General features: G+C 48.1%; 2 protein-coding genes across 8 annotated transcripts in view; one reads left to right on the top strand and one right to left on the bottom strand.

Annotated features, from left to right (window-relative positions):
- Positions 1–25,071, bottom strand: part of FBXL18 (F-box and leucine rich repeat protein 18) — a 207,424-nt gene that overhangs the window by 156,040 nt on the left and 26,313 nt on the right. For 3 of the 7 annotated variants that reach the window (XM_078786002.1, XM_078786001.1, XM_078786003.1), the window contains one exon: positions 2,240–2,807. The exons of the other annotated variants lie outside the window; for them this stretch is intronic. In XM_078786002.1, coding sequence (XP_078642128.1) covers positions 2,240–2,680 — 441 coding nt within the window. In that variant the 5' untranslated portion in view covers positions 2,681–2,807. The remainder of the gene's footprint in view (positions 1–2,239; positions 2,808–25,071) is intronic. 7 annotated transcript variants of the gene reach the window in all.
- Positions 3,577–5,516, top strand: LOC144894117 (uncharacterized). The gene is made up of 2 exons (XM_078786204.1): positions 3,577–3,950; positions 4,197–5,516. The coding sequence occupies exon 2, from the start codon at positions 4,200–4,202 to the stop codon at positions 5,514–5,516; it is 1,317 nt and encodes a 438-aa protein (XP_078642330.1). The 5' UTR covers positions 3,577–3,950; positions 4,197–4,199.

Genomic DNA, 25,071 nt, shown 5'->3' with positions numbered 1-25,071 from the left:
TCGGAACAAAACTCTGAGAACAACAAAAATACAACAGCTTGGTCCATGAACCGTGATCCCTTACCGAAGTGGAAGTGGATACTTTGAGTCCTAGCAGGACTCCGTTACACCTTGTGAAATCCGCAAATGGAGATAACAACCGCCGACACACACCACCAAAGCCATGCTCGACTCACACCTCTCCACCATGCCAAATGAGCTCACACCTCTTCTTAATCTATTTCATTATTTAATCCTGCTCATTAATCTAATTGCTTCACTGCACCCCCAGTGGTGTTTATAATAGAGAACATGGATTTGTCCCCCCATTGGAAGAAGACCCTCTTGTGTTCAGGACGTTGGTGCTCCTATGGTTGGCAGCGAGTGCCCTGGAAGCATTGACGGATAGAGAGTGGCAATCATATTTTTTATAGTTGGTACGCACCAGTTTGAGGAAAACCTAATAACCCGGCAACATCAACCGCAAGCTAATCAGCATCCATTCGACGAATAACATCTAATTTCACTTCTAGGGTAACACTATTACAATGGCTTTTTACCACACAACATACATTACAGTACATTTCTCTATGTGTGACACAAAGGGGTGGACTGTGGAGTAATTATTGTTATGTTTGTGGGGGGTAGACAATGATTATCTTAGAGCTAGGTAGAATTGTATAGTATACCATGCTCCTTACATCATGATGAAGAAGAAAAAACCCCATGTATCACAAGTAGATTATTTTAGACCGATGTCGTGTAAACGCGTATAAGTGTCCCCATGAGAGGGGTGGGGTTATGTTAATTAGTTAGGGATTATGGGTAATAAATCCCCTGTATGTAACTGCCTCTGTTATTTTTCCTTTGTTCCTTATGACAATGCAGCACACACACAAAGCCAAGCAATAGCGCATTAAACGACACTAAATAAAAGCTAACCGGAAACAGGACCTTGAGCACCAATGATGATACCACCGACATGTGATAACATCAAGCAGGCAGGTCCGGGAGGTCACGCCACGGAGAGCAGTGATTGGTGAGATTTGTCGAGCAACGAAGAGAGGGATTGGCTGATAGGATAGGCTGATAGGCACGGGTGGTGTCGGATGACGTCAGAGCATGAAGTACAAAGGAGTTGGAGGGCCGACATTTTCTCGCTCTCCTTTGGGACTTTGATAGCGAACGGTCGAGGTTTACTATCGCTTGCGTTGGAACATTAGTGCTGTGCAGGCGCGGTTGTGCTCTCGCATGAGGGCCGTCTTGATGACCACGTGAACATTTTATAGCGCTCTTGCACCGGGGACATTGAAGGTCTCGACGGTCATGAGGACGAGCGCGGCTGGAGCAACCATGCGGGCGTGGCCTGCTCGCTTCGAGCACGGAGCCAGGAGTGAGCAGACTGTGCAAGGAGGACCGGTTCCTGTTCGCGGGTTGTGAGCGTATACCAATTGATGATCGAAAAAGGTGACCTGCCGCGCGAGGACGGAGGGCCTGTGACGATTCCAGATGATCAAGGGGAACAGAGCTAAGTCACAATTACACGCTTTATTTTCACCTTTATTTTTCCCTTTGTGTGTATACGGGTCTGTGTGAGAGAGCTCCATTTAGGAATCTTATTTTGCCATGTGTTATTTTGTTCACCGGCATTTCTTCAATAAAGCCGGTATTTTTTTTGTGCATTTTAAATCAGTGTCCGTTGAATTAATCATCGCAGGTTCGAAGACGGCCGGTGGGACCCATGAAGTTAAGTTCATCATTCTTTTTTCCCTCGGGTGTAAAGAACACCATCATTTTTGACTGAACGCATCTGAGTGTTAAGCTCGTTCGGCTATCCGTTTCCCTGGAGGATTTTAATCCCTAGGAACAGGACATCATCAACTCTGCAGCCCATTTGTTCCAGTTAATTCCTCCTGTCGATGGGCGGAGCATGCTGCCCGAAACGCCCAGACTTATTTCTCTTTTTCTTTTGATTTAGCATTATTTGTAAATTCTCCAAAAATATAAATAGCTACTTTAAGAACCAACACATGAGGTAAACCACAAACCTTTTACTTTATTATCAATGTAAAAGTTTTCACTTTTAGAATGCCCACTTTGTAGCACAAAGTCTGAAGAAAATGGTAAGGGGACAGGAGTGCCAAGTTCATCTTTGAGATAACAATTAAATATAAGCCACAAGATGCAAATCCAACCATTGTTGAGTGAAGCTCCACAAGTACCTGTTGGGTAACTGCTGAAAATTTATCGATTATTATACCTGGTAGAAGGAAGCAAGGTGCAAGTGGGTGGTGAGACTTCTGTTAAGACAAAGCTGCTGCAGCTGACGGCACGTCCTGGCAACGTTAAGAAGACGATCACAAATTGGTATATAGTGAAGTACCATAATCAATATCTCATTGGGCAGGTTGAGCAGCGATTCACAGCCATTGCAAACAAGGGAGCACAGAGTGCTCGACTCACGGGCCCCATCAAAATGTGATCTTGTAGTTTCAGAACACCTTTTCGGACAACTCATTGCACCACTTTGTTGTACACTTGAACATTGAAGACTTGAACTTTGTACACTTGAACTTGAACATTGCAATAACATTTCTTCCCCATCTTCTTCAACTTTGCATGGAATTTCTTCCGCAGTGACAGTACCTTGACCACTTTCGGGTTTTGCACTTTGCTCTGCCATATCCTGCTTCACATTCATAGGCTCAATCTCACCCTTCTTGAATTCTGCTTTCCATTACTACTGGAAGCAGCAAATAAGTTTTGCTACAAAAGATGAGCTCCATAAAGATACCACCTGCAAATGTCTCCCAGTCAGGAGCACAAATCTGAGAAGAAAGAGGAAATAACGATTGCTCAATAATGTATCAGGAACTTCAGAACAATTACATCTCACCACCATGTGATTTAAAAACACCTCACCACCATGTGATTTAAAAACACCTCACCACCACATAATTCAAAATACCTCACCACCACGTGATTCAAAACCACCACAACGTTATTAAAAACACTTCACAACCACGGAAACAAAAGTTTGAGGGAGTCGTTAAGTGACAACACAGACACTGCCCAGACGTGTAGATATATATAGATAAATGACTGTACCCGAGTTGCCGTTGTCATGGTTTAAACCAATCATAATTCAAACAATTATTTTGCACAAATGTATTTGTAGTATACGTGATATCACATTTTATAAACAATTGAAGTTGGAAAAAAAAAAAATTCCCCCAAAAAAAAAAATTTGGACAATTTTTCAAAAATATTACCCTTAGGACATACCGACGGGAGAGATATGTGCATACCAGAAGTTTGGTACGATTTCACAAAAGTTTGAGAAAGTAGTTCAGTGACAAGACAACACAACACAACACAGGACAGACGCTGCACAGATATATATATATATATATATATATATATATATATATATATATATATATATATACAGTATATATATATATATATATATGCTGCTGGAGCTATGCTGCTGGAGAACTGAAGATATATTTGGATTGGTTTGCTCCCGGCTTAGTGCAGGCATTTTACGCAAAAAAAGGGTCAATCTCACACTAATTGCAACAGAAGCAAACTCAACTGATTTGTGTATCCTCAATATGTCCTGAATGAGGAAAAAAAAGTGTTAAGGAATTGCATGGGTGGAAAGTTTTGAAAAATGCATAAATATGATCCTACCCAAAAACCGATTTTTAGCCCTTTCTGCTAGATTTGACTATGCTGTATTTTTTTCCTTGAAGCAAAAAAACATCTATATAATAATAGCGTCCGCTGATTGGACAGTCGAAGGCGACAGCAAGCCGTCTGCTGATTGGACAGTCGAAGGCGACAGCAAGCCGTCCGCTGATTGGACATTCGAAGGCGACAGCAAGCCGTCCACTGAGTGGACAATCCTGAGCATGCATTTGTGCCGGTGTCATCGATCGCGGTGTACGCTATACTAACCTCATCAGGTGGGTTTTCCATAATTTCCTCCAGCTATAATAGTTAGCTAGCTATTTATTACATTATGTTACATTGTACATATTCTGCTAACTAGTTTAAACACGCCACGCACGCCACAACCACAGTGCTCTTTTCTGAGTTATGAACCCTCTAACATCCTCTGCACATCCCTGACTAGGATCCAGTTCCAAACATGCACGTTTTCAACCGTGCGTGCATATTTTTCAACATGCATATTTTTTTCCCACTTTCAGGAAATGGAGGCATATGAACAGTGTGTCATTTGCAAGCAGTCTGTGGACGGAGGAGGGTCGTCAGTATCAACACTTGGAGAGAAGGGAAGTTCATCTATCAACCAGGCCAGTAAAAAAAGGGGAGACAATATTCATGCTGTACCTGGTGATAAGATACACAAAGACTGTCGCTGGACATACATTAATCCACAACAGATAGCCAAGGACACCAGGCAACAAGAGTCAGAAACAAGTACAAGCAGTGAGAGTCCTACACTAAGATCGACTACAGGGAGGTTCTCTTACAGTACTGATTGCCTGTTTTGTGGCACACCAGCTCAGTTTGGAAAAAAGAGAAAGAAGCCAAGTGAAGTCAGTGTTTTCCAAGTCAGGACAATTGAATTCAAGGACACGCTTTTGGCAACATGTCGTGCACGAGGTGATGACTGGTCAGAGACTGTGAAGGCACGGATTCTGCATGTGCATGACCTACATGCAGCAGATGCAGTCTACCACCAGACTTGCAGTGTGAATTTTCGCACATACAAGCAGATACCAGTAGCGTATCAGACAAACACAGAAGACTCCAAGAGGAGGAAGGCTGGTCGGCCTGTCGTTGATGAGAGGACAGCAGCATTCTTGGAGGTTGTGAAGTATATAGAAGAAAATGATGACGAGCAGATCACCATAAATGATCTAATTGACCTCATGCAGCAGAAGCTTGCACACAGTGAACATGAACCATACGGTTACACCCATATGAAGAGGAGTCTGCAAAAACACTTCGGTGAGAAGATAATATACACCGAGATCAATGGGAAACCAAACGTGGTTACCATCAGGACAACAGCCAGGGTGGTGCTGCAAGACTACTATGAGACACAGCAGAAACAAACAAACACAGAAGATCAAGAGAAGATCAAGCTTGTGCAGGCAGCTGCAAAGCTCATCAAACAAGATGTCAAAGACATCGGGTTATCCTATGAGTCTTACCCAGCTCTTGATGACATAGAATCGCAAGAGGCTGGCGTCAGATTTCTTCCAGATACTCTTCGCGTGCTCCTGGAAGAACTATTTGCCGGGACCAAAACTCAAGCCAAAGTGGCAGCAATTGGACAAGCAATGATGCAGGCAACTAGACCAAGAGTCATGTTAGCACCACTTCAGTTTGGGGTGGGCGTGCAACTATATCACCACTTTGCATCGCGGTTCCTCATTGATACTCTTCATCACCTTGGGTTTTGTTGCGCATACCAGGAGGTGCACCAGTTTGAACGAAATGCAGCCAAATTCCATGGAACAAACATTCCTGACCTATCGACAGAGTTACCCCAGCCATAACTCCTGGAATTAGATCAAGGCAGCCAATCCCCAGGATCAAGGCTACTTCCTTGGATGTGGCAATGGTTGGAAGGGTACAAGTACGGTACCACAAAGACGAAAGGCACAATTTGACGGCACTGACCTACCAGAAGCTTGTCAACCTTCAGGTCCAGAACAGCTGTGAAAATCTTGATGTCCTGTGGAAAGCATCCATCCTCTTTGGGTCTCCCAGACCTGCATGGTCAGGAATGATGCAGTTCGTGCATTATGGTGACCACCCTGGCAAAGCAACTGTTATGCTTCTGCCGATGATCGATCTGAATCCCAGTGATAGCACATGCATATTCTCGACCCTGACATTTGTTAGTGAGCATGCACGATGCCACAATGTCACCCCAATAATCACGTTTGATCAGCCACTCTGGTGGAAGGCTCTCATGATTATCAACTCTGAGCCAATGGAAAGTGATCTGAGACGAATAGTCTTGCGTTTGGGTGGCTTCCATGCAGAAATGAGCTTCCTCGGTTGCATCGGACACTTGATGGCCTCATCTGGGCTACAATAACTGCTGGAGTTGATCTATGCCCCAAATGCAGTAATCCACATGATGTGTGGCAAAGCTGTTGCGTGAGCAGTTCGTGCACACTCAATTGTTGATGCAGCCCTCAATGCACTGATGCTATCAAACGTGTTCGATTTCCATCTACCACAGCAATCTGGAACTCCAGACAACAGTAAGGATGGAGAGTCAGAGTCACCCGAAGCAGCTGCAGCTGCAAGGCCACCGGATCATCAGATAACAGATGGAAGCAGAGATGCGGACCTGGAGGGAGCTTATAAAATCTATGAGAAGCTGATAAATGGGGCTATATCTGCTGAAGAAGTTTGTCAGTCTGAAGTTCTAGTGAGAATCAAAGACCGCCTTCAAAAGCACATCGAGTCCACCAAGAAGTCCTCTAGAACTTCAGCTCTCTGGGTTCAGTACATGGACATGCTGGACATCATACGAAAATACATCAGTGCAGAACGCACTGGAAACTGGGCCTTACATCTGCAGGCTATCCAGGACATGCTACCCTATCTGGCAGCATCAGGACACAATCTTTACACCAAATCTGCCAGGGTGTACCTTCAGCAGATGCACAACCTCAAGACTGAACACCCAGAAGTCCAACAACGTTTCGAGGAAGGGTTCCACGTGATTCGGCGAAGCGATCGCCAATGGGCAGGTCTCTCACCTGACCTGGTCATTGAGCAGGTTCTGATGAGAAGTTTAAAAACCAGTGGTGGGCTCACACGAGGGCGAGGGATGACAGAGCAACAGCGTCTGTTGTGGCTGCTATCGATGCCCGCCTGTGCAGAAGTAAACCAGGCAATGGAGGGACTCACGGGGGTCAACTACAACACTGGAGAGCAGAACAAAGACATGACCAAAGCAAGGCAATCCCGTGACTGGAAGGACACACTGACAGTTCTCAGTTATCTACAGGAGCACAATCCATTCAGCAATGACCCTAGTTTCCGGAATATTGCCACTGGGGAGAATGCCCTTTCCACCGTCAACGTTGATACAGCACAGTCCGTTGGCACTGCGATACTGAAGTCCATGGATGGACTAACACCTGCTGAGTTCACCTTCAAGAGGAAGGATCAAGCTGTCACTCTCGGCATGAAGTCTTCTGTAAGGATCGATGGAGATCAAATTCAAGTTGATCCACAGCTTCTCTTCCAGAGACTGGTCATAGTGGCACAGAACAGTGATGAACTCGAGTCAGCCCTCAAATATGAGCTATGTAGCTATCCCCCAGCCCTATTTGATTCCTCTCTACTGCTTCGAGAAGCAAAGAAGCCAGCCCTCGCCGACGCCATCTGGGGTCTTATCGGGCCTCATGTTCCAGCAGATAATGTAGTTGATGGCTGCCAGTATGTCTTGGATGGTGGAGCACTTCTTCAACGCATCCCATGGTCCCATGGATCTACTTATAAAGACATATGCCACCAGTATACGGAGTATGTAACGAAGAAGTATGGCAAGGCTGTATTGGTGTTTGATGGGTATGAAAGTAACAACACAAAGGACATGACACACCACAGACGGTCAAAAGGGAAGATTGGTGCCACTGTGACATTTACAGCCGACATGATTGTCACAATGCAGAAGGAACAGTTCCTGGCCAACAGGCAGAACAAGCAGCAATTTCTTTCCATGTTAAGTGAAGAACTGCAGAAGGCAAACTGTGAGACATACCATGCCTCAGGAGATGCTGACCTGCTGATTGTGCAGAAAGCTGTGCAGTGTGCTACCACCAACAATACTGTGCTAATGGGGGATGATACAGACCTCTTAGTCCTTCTCTGCTACCATGCAAGCCTGGACTCCCATGACCTGTTCTTTTGTTCCGAGTCAAGGAAGACAACAAAGAAGCCTCGCATTTGGAACATCAAGGCTACAAAACAACTACTTGGCCCAGACATATGTAAGCACATCTTGTTCTTACATGCAGTTCTTGGATGTGACACTACATCTCGCCTCCACGGGATCGGGAAGGGAGCTTCCCTCAAGAAATTCAAAGAAAGCGACATATTCCGAGAGCAAGCCGAGGTGTTCTATGCACATTCAGCCTCTACAGATGATGTGGCAGAAGCAGGAGAGAAAGCGATGGTGATTCTCTATAATGGAACATCAACTGACACCCTGGACTCCCTCCGATATCATCGGTTCTGTGAGAAGGTGGCATCTAGCTCTACTTACGTTCAGCCACAGGTCTTACCACCAACATCAGGAGCAGCAAAGTTTCACAGCCTGCGTGTCTACTTGCAAGTACAAGAATGGAAGGGATCTACATCTGGTACATTTACATTTTACTGTGTGCCCTGATTGCTGCTATGTTTATTCTTGTATTTTAGTATATTAATTTCAGTTAATATATTAAGTTCAATTACTGTGATGTTCTGTGTATCTTGTGTATTATTTTCACTACCTTCTGTATCATTGCTGCTGTGACAAAACCAAATTCCCTGTCTTATCTTACAGATGGACCTCGTCCTACAGAGTGGGGATGGCAGAAGTGTGTCGAGGGGTTTGTGCCAGTTCAGACAACCCTACCCCCTGCTCCTGAAAAGCTTCTGCGGGTCATCAAGTGCAACTGCCAGGCTGACTGCAGCACCCTGAGATGCACATGCAAAAATAACAATATCGAGTGCACTCCGGCATGTGGAAACTGCAGGGGATCCAGCTGCGCTAACTCAATACAGATGCCCTGTGACGACGATGATGACATTGTGTAATGTTATATGTATTCTGTACACATATTTAATTGGTTCAATCGTTTGATCAACAGTTGATCAGTTATGTGATGATGTGATCACAATAAATTCTCATCACTGATACTCTGTATGTGTTTTTTTTGCTTCAAGGAAAAAAATACAGCATAGTCAAATCTAGCAGAAAGGGCTAAAAATCGGTTTTTGGGTAGGATCATATTTATGCATTTTTCAAAACTTTCCACCCATGCAATTCCTTAACACTTTTTTTTCCTCATTCAGGACATATTGAGGATACACAAATCAGTTGAGTTTGCTTCTGTTGCAATTAGTGTGAGGTCAAGTCACATTATTACTGGACTAGCTGCATCCAGGCGATTCCATATAATGAGTGGATACCAGAGATAATGTGCCATGTGGCAGATGGTACTTATTGCTCCCATTAAGGTACAGCATAGCTGGATGGGATACCTTAATGGCGGTTCACCACTGATGGTACGAAATCGCATAGTAACTGGTATATAACTGAAAGGTTTTCAGAGTCATAAGTGTATGCAGGACTCACTGCGTTGCCCTGATGAGCCCCAAAAGGGCGAAACCAGGTCGGTAACTGAGTTTTACATACACTTATGACAGTATCTGAACTAAGATCAAAATTCTGCTCTGTCAGAGGGTTCTCTTGAGAGCTCGACAGGCAGAGCGTATGTCCATGGCAGTGACGTCATTACGTGCACTCATCGAAAGATGGAGAACTGGATATATTTGGATGTATATATATATATATATATTTATATATATATATATATATATATACATACATACATATATATACATACATATATATATATATATCTCTCTATATATAAAGGAGGAGTGTCTGTGTGTGTGTGTGTGTGTGTCTGGATGTCCGCTTATAACTCAAGAACGACACATCGGAGAAAAGTTTTAGACAGATTCGGAATCAGCATAAAATCCCGGTGGTTTTAGGCTACGTTTTATTTTAATATCAATGGTTTAAAAAAACCGCGCCAGCTGCAATTCCATGGTGTAGTTTGTGGCGGCGCTAGACGTCCTGGGTGTATTGCAATGGTTTGTCGGGTTTGGCTGTGGGTCCGGAATAGCTCCCATTTCCTTATGTTTTTCCACTTTTATTTTGATTCTTCTGTTACAACGCCTTCCTTATCTACCTTATATCCCCCCCCCCCGACGAGGCCTCTACATAATTTCATGCGGCAGAATTTCGTGCATTTTGAGTGAAAGAAGTGAGACGAAGTTGTAGGAAGAAGAAGCAGAGGCGCGGTCACTGTGGAGGCCTCGATCGTGAGTGGAAATGGCGGGAATTGCGTTTGTATCGCAAAGTAAAGGATCTGCATTCATTTCTGAACTTGCATTGGTGGATTGTTATACATCTGCATTATTTTTCATAAAAAAACTTTATGTTGAACTTGAAGGCTCCAAGCATGTATATAGCCCTCATTGAGGTAAAAATAAAAGTAAAAAGCCTGCTATCGCTTGCCAAGCTAGCCGTTCCCCCCTTCCCCTCCCCCTCCACTTCCCCTCCCCCCTCTCCCTCTCCCCTCCCCCTCCCACCCCCCTCCCCCCCCTCCCCTCCCCCTCCCACCCCCCTCCCCCCCTCCCCCTCCCCCCCCCAAAAGTGATGCAAAAGTGATGCAAACTGATATCGAACTCAATTCATGGACAGTACTGTGTTAAACTTCTGTACGTTTTCCAGAAGTATCTCTTTATTTTGCACATTAGCCAAATTTATTTTTAACAAAAACAAAAGTTAAATGACGACTGGGATTACAGACAGTAAAATTACAGTTCAGTACTTCGTGTAACCCCCACGAGCATTCAGGAGAGCACGTACACGTTGAGGCATGCTGTTCACGAGATTTGCAAAGGTTTTTTTTTTTTTTTTTTTTTTTTTTTTTTTGTATACAAGGTCGAGGCTCGTGAAAGAGCGAACATTAATCACACAGAAAGACGAACCGACACATAAAACATATAACATAGGGAGCGGTAGACAAGATGGGGAGAGAGGGGGAAGGACACAAACACAACATTTGAGAGCAGTGACCGAGAGACATGGAGACATCGAGAGATCTGAGAGAGGGCGAGGGCTTGGGGGGGGGGGGGGGCGTGGGAAGGGGGCGGTGGGAGAGGTATAAAACATATGGACACTGCCAGGACTTCCAGGAAAGAAGTTGGAATTTCAAACAAGGTGGATCTGGGGTGAATTAGCGGGGGTAGAAAAGATCAAGGTTTTGGATGGGGGAAGATAAGAGATGGTGGTGAACAGCTGTTTTAAAGACCTGGAGGGAGGAGTGGGATTGAAGGGAGTGAGGGAGTTTGTTCCAGAGGCGAGAGAAAAGAGGAATGAAAGAGTGAAGGTGAGCAGAGAGCCGAGATTTCGGCAGTTTAACCATCAGAGGGTTGCTGGCAGATCTTGTGCGACCTGTAGGAATATTTGGGGGACAGAGCACAGAGAGAGCTGGGGGTGCAAGGCCGGAGAGGAGTCGGTAGAAGACAGAAAGACCACCTACCTGCCTGCGGTGAGTGAGTGAAAGGCCCTCGGAGATAGCTTCATCGCGGGAGATTCCAATAATTCTGAAAGCTTTGGTTTCAACAGCGTGAAGCCGAGCTAGGTGTGAGGCAGGAGCACCGGCCCATAGGGGAGAACAGTATTCCATTGAGCTGCGGATGAAAGCCTTGTATGTGGTGAGGAGCTCAGGTGTGCCGAGGAAGGACTTCGCACGACGGAGGATGCCCAGTCGACGACTGGCTTTGGAGGCCAGCTTGGAAATGTGGTTTTCCCAAGAAAGATCATGGCAGATAGTGAGACCCAAAATCTTGAGCGACAGAACTTCTTGGAGAGGATTGTTGAGAAAGTAGATGGGAGGGTTGTCCAGTCGATCTTTTCGGAGAGACATAGTAAGAGTGTGAGATTTGTCAGGATTGAAAGACATGTTCCACTTGTTTGACCAGTCTGTGATTTTGTCCAGGTCTTCAGAGAGTGAGGAGGCAGCAGACTGCCGATCTGAGGGAAGAGGAATGGAGCGGCAGAGAGTGGAGTCATCAGCAAAGAGATAGAGAGGATTTTCGAGAGAGTCAGAGAGATCATTGATGAAGACCAGAAAAAGCACGGGGCCCAGAACACTGCCTTGGGGAACTCCAGCCTGAACTGGAAGAGGAGATGAGAGAAACCCATTCAGGGCCACACGTTGACGACGACTAGAGAGGAAGTCCGCCAGCCATGCGTGGAGATTTCCATGGATACCAAAGGAGGAGAGTTTGGTGAGCAGAGCGGGGTGCCAGACCGTGTCGAAGGCACGTGATATGTCGAGGGAGACAGCTCTAATTTCCTGTTTGGCATTGAGGACCTCCATCCATTGTTGAGACAGCAGAAGCAGCATGTCCAGAGTAGAGTGACCTGGTCTGAAACCAAATTGATGATCAGAGATCAAGCCATTGGAGAAGAGGAAAGATTTCATATCCGAAGCAATGATGGATTCCATGACTTTGCTGATAATTGGGAGAAGGCTGATTGGTCTGTAGTTGCTAGGATCTGTTTTTGCACCTTTTTTGTGCAAAGCGGTGATGTTGGCTGATTTCCAAGCAGCCTTCTCCCAAGGTTTGGACAGGAATCGCTTGCCATGCAGTGACAATAGCCTGCTGCAATTCACGCACAGTGGTCGGCTGCTGGTCCAAGTGGTCGATTTGACGCGTTAATTCTGCCCACAAGTTCTCTATCGGATTCATATCCGGGGACATGGCAGGCCACTCCATATGCTCTACACCACGGTCAGCAAGAAAGTGTTGGATCATGCGAGCACGATGAGGCCGTGCATTGTCATCTTGGAAGACAAAGTTTCCTCGAAAGGCTTCACGAGCAAATGGAAGCAATGTTTCTTCCAGAATGGCCCTGTACTTGAACTGGTTCAGGTTTCGATTCAGGACAACCAGGTCAGTTTTGCCCCCTGCATGAAAAGCAGCCCAAACGGTCACCCCACCACCTCCAGCTTGGACTCTTGGCACTATACAATCTTTGTTGTAGGCTTCATGCACTTGTCTGCGCACTCGGACGCGGCCATCTTGACGATAGACCAGAAACCTAGACTCGTCACTGAAGATCACGTGATTCCAGTGTCCTGGCTGCCATTGACGGTGCTCTCTGGCCCACTGCAATCGGCGCTGGCTGTGTTGTCTGGTCAGGCGTGGCTTTCTCAGGGGATGCCTGGCACGATAGCCTGCTTGACCCAGTCGTTGGTTGACTAGCCTTCTGGATACAGGCACATTTGTCAGTTGCTGCCACTCAGCCCTAAGCCGATTAGCTGACTTGGTACGGCCATTGCGGACTAACCGGTGCAGCTGGGCGATCATCCCTCCTTGTGGTTCTGCGGGGACATCCTGGCCTCGGTATTGGAGTAGGGACACCCCTCTGAGCATTTCGTTTCAGGATCTTTGACACCTGACCTTGAGTGATGCCATACTGCCGAGCAATAGCACGCTGTTTCATGCCGTAATTTTGTAAAGCCACCACTCCATGACAAACAGCATTGTCGAGTTGACGGACCATCTCCAGAGGAAGCGGCAATAACTTTTGGAGACGTGCAGCAGTTGTTTTCCACTAATACAGAACACAACAACCCTTGTATACCCGACTGTGAAGCCAATCATCAAATGCACCTGTCCGTACATTTTGCCACGCCACCTGTGATATAATCCTGTTATTGACTTCTTGCTGCGACAGACAATCAGTGACATGGTTCTTTTAACAAATAAATCACCAAAGTGTAAAAGAAACTCACCAGATTTATATACTGAGTGAAGAATGTAAACCCAAGTCAAGTAAAAAAAATAATTCCATATTAAATGCCAAGTCTGTATATACATATATATATATATATATATATATATATATATATATATATATATATATATATTGTTGCGAATATGGAATTTGGCCTCCATATCCGCTTGTAAATATTCCCCTATTTCCCCAATACTCCCCAACTATCCCCAATCCCCCATTCCCTAGTCCCATTGTCTGTAAACAACACTCTGTAGAACCGACCTTCCCCTTTTTCCCCCATTAAATGTCGTGCCCAGGTCCACCGCATCTCACGTAGACAACTTTCGGACATCTTGCTAGTTATTCTTAGTCTATGTCAGTTAAGGACTCCTTTCCATTAATTCTGACTCTTCGTTGCACCAGAATGTGATTATATGGCACCAGTAGTGAGTTTAGGACCTTCCCATACCTCCTTCCATCTTCTTCCCCAAACAACAACAACAACAACAACTACAGCTACAACAACAACTACAACCACGGCGCGCGGGGGGAGTGTGCGTCCTCCCACCAGCTCGGTTAGCCGCCATGACCATGCGCTCCACGGGGTTACCACGAAGGGGCTCCCTGTCAGCCCCTCGTCAAGGGCGGAGCCGGTAACCCCCCCGCATGCACCCAATGAGAAGCAATGAGCCGATTCCATCTGGGGCGGAGCTAACGAGCCGAGGGCGTGTCACTCCCCGCCGGATATACGCAGCGACTTACCGGATGTGAGGTCAGATGCGCCCCCAGCTTGAGACGACAAGACGCCACCTCGAGCGCTGTGAAACCTCCCGCATCTCTGGACCGGACCGGGTCGATTCTGCCCTGAGCCCAGGTGCACCTGGAGCCATCGCTACCCGCCTTTCCTTGCCATCAATCCCCGTGTGAGTCAGCCTTGTCCCGTTTATCTGTCGTCTGTTGGGGTTAATATAAGTGTGTCTAAGTGCCTGTCTTTCTATGATGTCCCTCTTGTAGTTGTAATCTAACCTTCCGAACGAATATAACCTCCTCCGGAGGTCTTGAGAACCGTATCCCTGGTGTCGTGTCATTTTAATCCCAGCCGTGTGTCTTTTCCTTCATTGACCTAGCGTAGCGCGATTAGTCAACGTTCGGGTATAATCGGGTAACCTGTGCAGACGTGGTCATACCAAACCGCTCGGTAAATAACATCTAAGCCGCGTCGGTAACAATTGGTGTCGAGGAGTGGAATTCGGACCCGGGACTAAATTTATTAGGCCCAAATTTTGGAACACCAATTGTACCACTAGGGTAACAATTGGTGTTGGGGAGGTAGAATTCGATTCGGAGCGCGTTTCCCGCGCGAAATTATAACGGCGAAATTTGAATTTGTTTTACGAAAATAAAAACCCGAATTTTGAAAGTCGCGCTATGGCGGATCAAGACAGCTGGGTCCGGTAGGGGAGAGTGAGGCAGGGTCGGTCCAGGACCAAATTGAGGGACAGGAGGAGAGCGAAGCAGCGAGGGTAGCAGACGCACAAAATAGCGTCGTTGTACCCGACATTGCGGGAGCGCAAAATGGCGCCTCGCTGGTCACCGCGCCCGCGACCGTGGCAGCGCCCCCGGTGGATTTGAACTTGTTTTTTATGCAAATGAAGGCCCTTATGGACAAGAATAATGAAGAAATGGAAAACAGAATAATGGGGGCAATGAGGGACGAAGCGAGGGCTCAGAGTGAGCAATTGGGGGTAATGAGGGACGAAGCGAGGGGTACCGGTGAGGGGTTAGACAATAATTTTAAGGGAGTAGACAAGAAATTTGGGAAGTTAGACGACAAATTTGAGGGGTTAGACAACGGGATAAAAGAGGTGAAAAATGGGTTAATGGGGGTAGAAAATAGAATGGCTGCCCAGGAGAATCAGATAGAGGGAGTGAAAAATGGGTTAGAGGGGTTAGAAAACAGGATGGAAGGCAAATTGAGGGACATGAGGGACCAAGCGGAAAGGGAAGTTAACCAAATGGGGCAGCAGATAGAGGGGGTCAGAATGGGGGTAGAAACTAAACTGGATGCTCACAGGGAGGAAATGGAGCAGATGAGGGTGGCATCTGGGCAGGAGATGCAAGTGATGGGAGAGGAGATCAGAAGAGGAGTGAGTGAGGAGGTCGGAGGAGTGCGCGAGGAGGTGAGGCACTGTAAGGAGCACATGGAGAAGGAGGTGAGAAAGGGGACTGTAAAGTTACAAGGGGGAATAGAGGAGCTGACGCAGGAGGTGGAACAGCTGACGGAGGGACAAAAAGAACTAACGGACCAGGTAAAGAAGAACACAGCGGTAATAGGAGGGTTAAAAGCGACACAAAATGACCTAAAAAATGACTTGGTAGCGACGAAGAGGGAATGTCAGATGGTACGTGAGGGACTGACAACGAGGTTGGACGAGGTGATAGAGGTAATGGAGACGAAGGACCGGCAGGTGAGGACACACATGGAAACGGTCAAGGTAGCCTTAGAGGATGAGCTTGAGGAGACGTACCGGGGAATAAAAGAGGTGAAGCACAAATTAGAAGAAGTGGAAGAAGGGATGAGCGAAATTAAGAAGCGACGGAGAGGGGATAAGAAAGAGATAAAAGAGGAGATAAAAGAATTGGTCCAAAGTCTGTGTTTGGATCGTGATGATGTGCTCATTAACCGGATGAGGGATTCGCAGGTGATGGAGGAGAAGCGAAGAGGAAGAGGACCCGGTGTAAGTGGTGACCAATATGGTCGTGCGTATGATGCGCCAGGGGATTTAAGAAGCTTGGGGGTCGAGATAGACCCGGGTGTTCGTGAGAGGCCGTTGGTGAAGTGTGCGACAGGTCTGGTGTGCGAAAGAGGAGGTGTGCGAGAAAGTCCGACTCTGGGGTGTGTGAGGAAAAAGTGCGTGCCAAGGAGTGAGGGTGCTGGCGAGAGTGAGTCGGTCGTAGCGCGTGTGCGAGGGGGCACATGGAAGCGCGGTGTGGTAAGTGTTACAGAGGGTGTAACGGGAGAGTGTGCGCGAGAAAGGTGTGTGACGGACAGGTGCATGAGGAAAGAGTGCGCTGTCAAGAGTAAGGGTGAGTGCGCTGTCGAGAATGGAGGTGAGAGTAGTGAGAGTGACAAGGAGAGTGAGTTGGTTGTGACAGGTGAGCGAGGATGTACACCTGGGATGGAAGGATGCACACCTGGAATGGTAGAGCGTGAGTGGGAATGCACGCTGGAGTTGGTGGTGAGGCACGTGGTTGGGTGTGCGAATGAGAGCACACCTGTGATTGTCACAGAGGAGGTGACAGAGGAGGGGGCGCGAAGAGGTGTGTTGGTGAGGTGTGCGAGCGGCGAATGTGTGCCAAAGTGTTCGGTGGTCAGGTGTGTGACCAAGGCTGTGAGTGGAATGAGTGTACCGAGGTGTGTAAGGAAAGGTACGAGGAGCATGGAGACGGCTGGGTGTGTGAGCAAGGAACGGGCTGCGGGGTGTAAGAATCCAGGTGAAGCATCGACGGTAACCAGGTTAGAGGTTAGGTCGACTTTTAGCCGAAGCGGGCCCTCGGTGCGTGCCGGGCCTCGCTTTGAACGGCCGCGTCCGTGCTCCACTAGGCGGAGCGGGCAGCCCGATAGAAAGGGTCGTCATGGCGACCACTTTTTGTTGAGGCAGTCCGGCAGGTCGAGATCGGGACATTGGATGGCTCCACGCCGAGATGGTGCGTGGGATCTCGGCCCGGGTAAGCCCCCGTCCCTGCACCGAGTGCCGGACGCATCCAGCTGCTGGCACAGAACAACCCGCATTCATGGCTTGGCTTTACGAAGCCGGGCTTTGGACAGGAATTGGCGCACCGAGAGGCATTAGTGAGTAGGCGGGTGATGAGGATAGTGTTTTGGCCCCGAAATTAGAGAAAAACAAAATTTGATGATTGGCAAAGGATTGGCAGAGTGATGATTGGTAATGGTACAGTGATTGGCAGATGATTGGCAAATTTTTGATTTGTGGAAATCTGATGTGCAAAATTGGTAGTGAGCGATGGGCCCGGTGGGTAAGGGGGGCATCCCTGCCACCCTTCCCATATGTAGGGGCAAAGGAGCACTAGATTATGGGGTGTATGCCAGTGAAAACTAGCCCGGGTGGGTTAGGTTATATTGTAGGGATCTAGAAGAGATTGACATTAGGTAACGTTAAGTTTAGTTAGTGACTGATACCTGTAGTGGGGACGCAGGTAGTTTAGTATGGATGATAATGACGAGGGAGCGCAATAGTTTAAAGGGACGACTGGGAAGCGCAAGTTTCAGAAGGGAGTAGTTAGCCGAGATGATGCCGTGTGTGTGAGAGCTGGACAGGTGTGTGGAGCAGTGTATGAGTAGTAAGTGTTGTGGATCAGCGCGAATGCGCTTGGGGAGAGAAGGGTGCAGGTGGCACCAGGTGTGAGAGCACAGGTGTGCAGGTACAGGTGTGTGGAGAGAGTTGGAGTAAGTGGTACGGAGTGGTGTGCATGGTGCGAAGGTGTGGATGGGGGAAGAGTGGACCCCTTTCACGAGTACCCGGGGCGGGTAGTGTAAGTGTTAAGTAGAGGGTATAGGTAAATTGTGGTTGGATATTGGCATTTGTGGTGCGGTTGCAGAATGGTATTGTGGATGGGTGCATTAGTGTTGTGGAAATGGCTGGGCGTGTAGCCTGTTAGTGTGTGTAGTTGGTTGGGCACTCCACCACTGAGAGGATGTCGGCCAGGTGAGGCCGCAGGTGGGCTCTGGGAGCCGTTAGTGTCAGTGGGGCCCGAGGATCCGGAGGACGGACCCGGGTAGCCCAGTGCCAGAGAGGGCACCGAGTGGGGAGAGCGCCAGAGGGCCTTCCCCAGGTAGTTAGGTTAGGGTGAGGAGCAGGTAAGCTCGGAGGCAACTGCAGTGGTGGAGGTGTGCAGGTGGGTAGACCCGCTGGGAGAGGTACACGCCACAGCCCAGAAATTGTGCGAGGGCACCGGGAGATGAATCGGGGGAGTGAGACCCCAAATTGGAAAGCACCACAGTTTGGCCAATGGGAATTGGTTTTTAGAACCCATAGTGTAAGAGGGCCAATGGTTTGGCCGGAGAAAGACCCCGGGTAGTGTAAAGTTGTTAAAGTCATTTAGGAAATAGTTAGGATTGATGAACCTGTCGCACCATACGCAGCCACTTACCTGTGGTGATGATGATGACTCCACACCTGTGTTTTCTTCGTTTTGTTGCAGGAAATGAGATTGCTGTGGATTTGTGAGACGCATCACGACGTGGATGAGACATTGGGGTGATTCCATCTCTCCCTCCCTAGGAGGGACTGATGATGAATTGGTGATAGCAAATTATGATGTTGAGTTGGAGATGGCAAATTTTGATGAGAGTTGAAAATGGCAAATTTGATTGGTTAGGAGGGAGAGAAGACGAATTTGGTTTATGGGAGGAACGGGGAAGACAGTAGGGATGTTTGTTGATTTGTAAAGTAGATGTTTATGGGTAGTGTTGTGTTTTGTGGATACAGTAAGGGGTAAGGGAGGGGCCATGTAGGTTACCTGGTGGGGGGGGGGAGCGTACGGTAGGAACGTACCTGTCTCACCTGGTTCCCATGTGCCCCCAGTGTGCATCACCTTGTATTGCGTGCACTTTTGCGCCCTTACCACCTTACTCACTTGTCTGCTTCTTTTGTCTCCCACCTCCGAGGATCTGGCTTTGGGGTAGAGAGAGAGGAGAGAGAGGTGCTGGCTACGCAGTTGTGGGCCTGCACTTTCGCTGCTTGCTGCCTGGATCGATACACCATATGGACCGCAATGTTTGTGGCCACCCACAATGGACCGCAGTTCTTTTGCGGCCAAGCACCACCCGTGGATGGACCTATGGGTCAACGTGGCACCGATACCATACAAGGTGAACCACTAACAGTTGGCCCCCTGAAGGCCACAATAAAGAAATGGACGCGGTTGGCGCCTTTCTTTATTTTTGAAAGAAGTAAGAAGGCCAAGTGCACCACACGAAGGCAAGACCAGCGGCAGAACATCGGCCGGCTGCGACACCACCGGTGATTTATAAACACTTTATTGGTGCACCGGATGGTGCTCACTGTGTGATGGGGTGGTGCTTTTGATGCTTGGAAGGGGTGCTCTGCACATTATTAAAGGCCGTAGGCCACAGAGCACTCGTGGGTTGGTGTATCGATGCTGGCATGCGTGCGCTCTCTATGCATAACATCTGCATGTGTCCCTCCAAAAACAGGTCCTGGATCGTAGTGTAAATATCAGCGTAGTCTTGTAAATAATGCTCCCTACCGGCTGTATGTTTAGTTTGCGAATTCTTTCCGGATTCGGTTATCCTGTGGGTGTGTTTCTGAGAGGAGAAGGGTGCAACGTCGCAGGGGGACATATTTACTCATTTGTGAATATCTGTAAAACTGTCGCACTCAGGGTAGAGTTAATAGTAGTGGGAACTACATCTGAGTGCCACACTAAACTAGGTAAAAATTTATCGGGTCGGGACGCCCCGAGGGTAGAGAAGGGTGCAATGTTGCGAATATGGAATTTGGCCTCCATATCCGCTTGTAAATATTCCCCTATTTCCCCAATACTCCCCAACTATCCCCAATCCCCCATTCCCTAGTCCCATTGTCTGTAAACAACACTCTGTAGAACCGACCTTCCCCTTTTTCCCCCATTAAATGTCGTGCCCAGGTCCACCGCATCTCACGTAGACAACTTTCGGACATCTTGCTAGTTATTCTTAGTCTATGTCAGTTAAGGACTCCTTTCCATTAATTCTGACTCTTCGTTGCACCAGAATGTGATTATATGGCACCAGTAGTGAGTTTAGGACCTTCCCATACCTCCTTCCATCTTCTTCCCCAAACAACAACAACAACAACAACTACAGCTACAACAACAACTACAACCACGGCGCGCGGGGGGAGTGTGCGTCCTCCCACCAGCTCGGTTAGCCGCCATGACCATGCGCTCCACGGGGTTACCACGAAGGGGCTCCCTGTCAGCCCCTCGTCAAGGGCGGAGCCGGTAACCCCCCCGCATGCACCCAATGAGAAGCAACGAGCCGATTCCATCTGGGGCGGAGCTAACGAGCCGAGGGCGTGTCACTCCCCGCCGGATATACGCAGCGACTTACCGGATGTGAGGTCAGATGCGCCCCCAGCTTGAGACGACAAGACGCCACCTCGAGCGCTGTGAAACCTCCCGCATCTCTGGACCGGACCGGGTCGATTCTGCCCTGAGCCCAGGTGCACCTGGAGCCATCGCTACCCGCCTTTCCTTGCCATCAATCCCCGTGTGAGTCAGCCTTGTCCCGTTTATCTGTCGTCTGTTGGGGTTAATATAAGTGTGTCTAAGTGCCTGTCTTTCTATGATGTCCCTCTTGTAGTTGTAATCTAACCTTCCGAACGAATATAACCTCCTCCGGAGGTCTTGAGAACCGTATCCCTGGTGTCGTGTCATTTTAATCCCAGCCGTGTGTCTTTTCCTTCATTGACCTAGCGTAGCGCGATTAGTCAACATTCGGGTATAATCGGGTAACCTGTGCAGACGTGGTCATACCAAACCGCTCGGTAAATAACATCTAAGCCGCGTCCGTAACAATATATATATATATATATATATCTATAAAACACAGTGTGTGTGTGTGTGTGTGTGTGTGTGTGTGTGTGTGTGTGTGTGTGTGTGTGTGATTTTACCGGTAGACTCCTAAACGGAGAGGCTCACGTACTTGATATTTGGCACAAACATGGCCATTGAGCCTGGGAAGAACATGGTCGACCTAAAAATTTATTTCATAATATTTTTAAACCATATTTTTACCTCAGCGCATTTCGTGAGGCATATTATGACCGGAATGGCAGAGCAGCGCGCTGATTCGCTCAGAGCGATCACGTGATGTTCCTTGCCGCCATTAACTCAGTTACGCATTCACACGTATTTCAGAGCGAAAAGCGATTCCGTTTTTTCACATTTCAGCGAGAAATATTGCCATTCACACCACATAGGTTTTTTCCCCTTTCATCTTTAGATCCATATTTTTTTGCCATAATGTCGCGCATTATGGCTCTCTCGAGCTCGAGTTAGCCAATCACCTGGGAGCATGAGGCCACGTTGGCCACGCCCACGACACAGAGTTGCAATCGATCGCTCAGAGTGATCACGTGATGTTCTTGCCGCGCGATTGCGTTTTTTCACATTTCAGCTCGGAACATTGCCATTCACACCACATAGGTTTTTTTTTTCTTTCATCTTTAGATCCATATTTTTTTTCAGCGAGGAATATACACGGAATCTGCATCGGTGGCAGAGCAGCGCGCTGATTCAACGATTTGCGCGCCCTCCCGCCTCCCCTCCCCCCTCCCCCCCTCTCCCCCCCTCTCCTCCCATCCCCCCTCTCCTCCCCCTCCCCCCTCTCCTCCCCTCCCCCTCCCCCTCTTCTCCTCACGTTTATACACAGAATGCCGGGTACTTCCCCCCCCCTCTTCTCCCTTCCTCCCCTCTCCTCCCCTCCCCTCCTCTGCCCCCCTCCCCCCTCTTCTCCCCTCTCACCCACCCCCTCCCCCTCTTCTCCACCACCTCCCCCTCTTCACCTCTCCCCCTCCCCTCCCCCCCCCCCTTCTCCCTCCCCCCCGTGCCCCTCCCCTCCCCGCCCGGCAATGCCGGGTACTTCTGCTTGTATATATATATATATATATTGTTGCGGATCCGGGGGACGCACTCCCATTAGCAAGGGGGGGGGGGGGGGTTAATCCCCTTGTCTTGTTAAGCTGGCCGTCCGACCGGTCCTGGGCGTATGACGTCACGCCCGGTCAGCGCTGAATAGGGTAGTAGGCTGATTCTTCCGATGACCTAAGTACGAGCGCCTTCCGGTACGTAAGGAAATACTCCCGCCCGGGCCGCAGCGCAATTGATGGATTGCGCCGAGCGAAGCGAGCTGCGACGCGGGCCGTTAACAAAAGACTAAACCCGATTGTAAACGGTTCGGCCGAAATCGCGCCACATGTACTCAATGGGGAAAATCACTAAAGCGATCGGACGAGAAAGAAGCCAAAGAATTAGAAGGAACAGGGATTTATTAACTATTTACAGAAAAACCAAAACCAAAGAAGAAGGGAACGAAGTAATGTACAGGGCGAAGAAGAAGAAGAAGACACACAGGGCAATTCCTTAAACACACTTACTTATACCCAGGGACAAGACAAACAGAACAAACTCACGTACACTAATGGGGGTTTTCAGGCAGGAATGGCGGGAAGGATGAGAAGGGCAGACGGTCCACAGGACTGGTGGACAGGGAGGTTCAGGAATAGCAGCACGCCATTGGTGCCCCCTCGTGCACGCACTCGCTCTTGGTTCAGCAAAAACCCTGTCGTCAGCGCGTCTCTCTTCGCGTCCCTCTCCAGTGCTCCTTTCTCATGCGTCTTTCAGTGCTCCTCGCTCATCTGCTTCCCACCGACTCCCTTGAACCTCCTCACGCGTCTCTGGTGGGGGCCTCGCGCCAAGGGTTTTATTACCACGCCCTTGGAACCCTCTCGAACTCTCCAGACGTTTCTTGCCACGCCCTATGAAGCCATGCCCACCGAGCCCTGGTTGGTTGTTAAGGGCTCTCTGGCTCCACCTTTGATGACGAGGTGGTGCCACGCCCGTGGTCTGGTGGCTCCTCCCCCCTTCTTCTCCGATCTTGGCCTCGTGCGTAATGAAGTTTGGCGTCAGGCAGCGAACGCTGCTGGGCAAGCAGAGGCGGCGTGATGCCCACAAAAACAGCCCAACTGTTACTGGCACTTTGCACTTTGAGGAGATGATTGGGGATATTGAAAGGGGACCTATCTTAGTTGATTGATGCAACGTAGTCAACTATTGGAAACGCAGTCTTACCTGGAACACATAATAATGACATCACTAAAGAGAGGTCCTAAAGTGTCCTACGTGTTGTACATGGACTAACTAAGGTGCAATCTTTAATTAACAGCCAATTAAGGGGACATATACACAGGGGGTAATTTATAAGGGAATTTACTACTAAATTTACATGTGAAGGTTCTAAAAACCGTAACAATATATATATATATATACAGACTTGGCATTTAATATGGAATCTTTTTTTTTTTCTTGACTTGGGTTTACTTTCTGAACTCGGTATATCAATCTGGTGAGTTTCTTTTACGCTTCGGTGATTTCTTTGTTAAAAGAACCATGTCACTGATTGTCTGTCGCAGCAAAAAGTCATTAACAGGATTATATCACAGGTGGCGTGACAAAATGTACGGACAGGTACATTTGACGATTGGCTTCACAATCGGGTATATAAGGGTTGTTGCATTCTGTATTTGTGGAAAACAACTGCTGCACGTCTACAAAAGTTATTGCCGCTTCCCCTGGAGATGGTCCGTCAACTCGACAATACTGTTTGTCATTTAGTGGTGGCTTTACGAAATTCCGGCATGAAACAGCGTGCTATTGCTCGGCAGTATGGCATCACTCAAGGTCAGGTGTCAAAGATCCTGAAACGAAATGCTCAGAGGGGTGTCCCTACTCCAATACCGAGGTCAGGACGTCCCTGCAGAACCACAAGGAGGGATGATCGCCAGCTGCACCGGTTAGTCCGCAATGGCCGTACCAAGTCAGCTAATCGGCTTAGGGCTGAGTAGCAGCAACTGACAAATGTGCCTTTATCCAGAAGGCTAGTCAACCAACGACTGGTTCAAGCAGGCTCTCGTGCCAGGCGTCCCCTGAGAAAGCCATGTCTGACCAGACAACACCGCCAGCGCCGATTGCAGTGGGCCAGAGAGCACCGTCAATGGCAGCCAGGACACGTCTAGATTTCTGGTGTATCGTCAATATGGCCGCGTCCAAGTGCGCAGACAAGTGCATGAAGCCTACAGCGAAGATTGTATAGTGCCAAGAGTCCAAGCTGGAGGTGGTGGGGTGACCGTTTGGGCTGCTTTTCATGCAAGGGGAAAAACTGACCTGGTTGTTCTGAATGGAAACCTGAAACAGTTCAAGCAGAGCCATTCTGGAAGACACATTGCTTCCATTTGTTCATGCAGCCTTTCGAGGAAACTTTGTCTTCCAAGATGACAATGCACGGCCTCATCGTGCTCGCATGATCCAACACATTCTTGCTGACCGTGGTGTAGAGCATATGGAGTGGCCTGCCATGCCCCCGGATATGAATCCGATAGAGAACTTGTGAGCAGAATTAACGCGTCAAATCGACAACTTGGACCAGCAGCCTGCCTTTGTGCGTGAATTGCAGCAGGCTATTGTCACTGCATGGCAAGCGATTCTTGTCCAAACCTTGGCAAATCTCGTGAACAGCATGCCTCAACGTGTACGTGCTCTCCTGAATGCTCGTGGGGGTTACACGAAGTACTGAACTGTAATTTTACTGTCCGTAATCCCAGTCGTAATTTAACTTTTGTTTTTGTAAAAAAAAATGTTTGGCTAATGTGCAAAATAAAGAGATACTTCTGGAAAACGCACAGAAGTTTAACACAGTACTGTCCGTGAAT

The sequence above is a fragment of the Myxine glutinosa genome, chromosome 10 (assembly GCF_964187855.1).
Source record: "Myxine glutinosa chromosome 10, kmMyxGlut1.1, whole genome shotgun sequence".
NCBI classification, from domain to species: Eukaryota; Metazoa; Chordata; class Myxini; order Myxiniformes; family Myxinidae; genus Myxine; species Myxine glutinosa.
The sequence above is the reverse complement of the archived record's forward strand: the minus strand, read 5'-3'. Positions and strand labels throughout refer to the sequence as shown.

Bases quoted from the DNA above. Each gene is read 5' to 3' on its own strand.
- LOC144894117 (XM_078786204.1), top strand. From the start codon at position 4,200: ATGGAGGCATATGAACAGTGTGTCATTTGCAAGCAGTCTGTGGACGGA.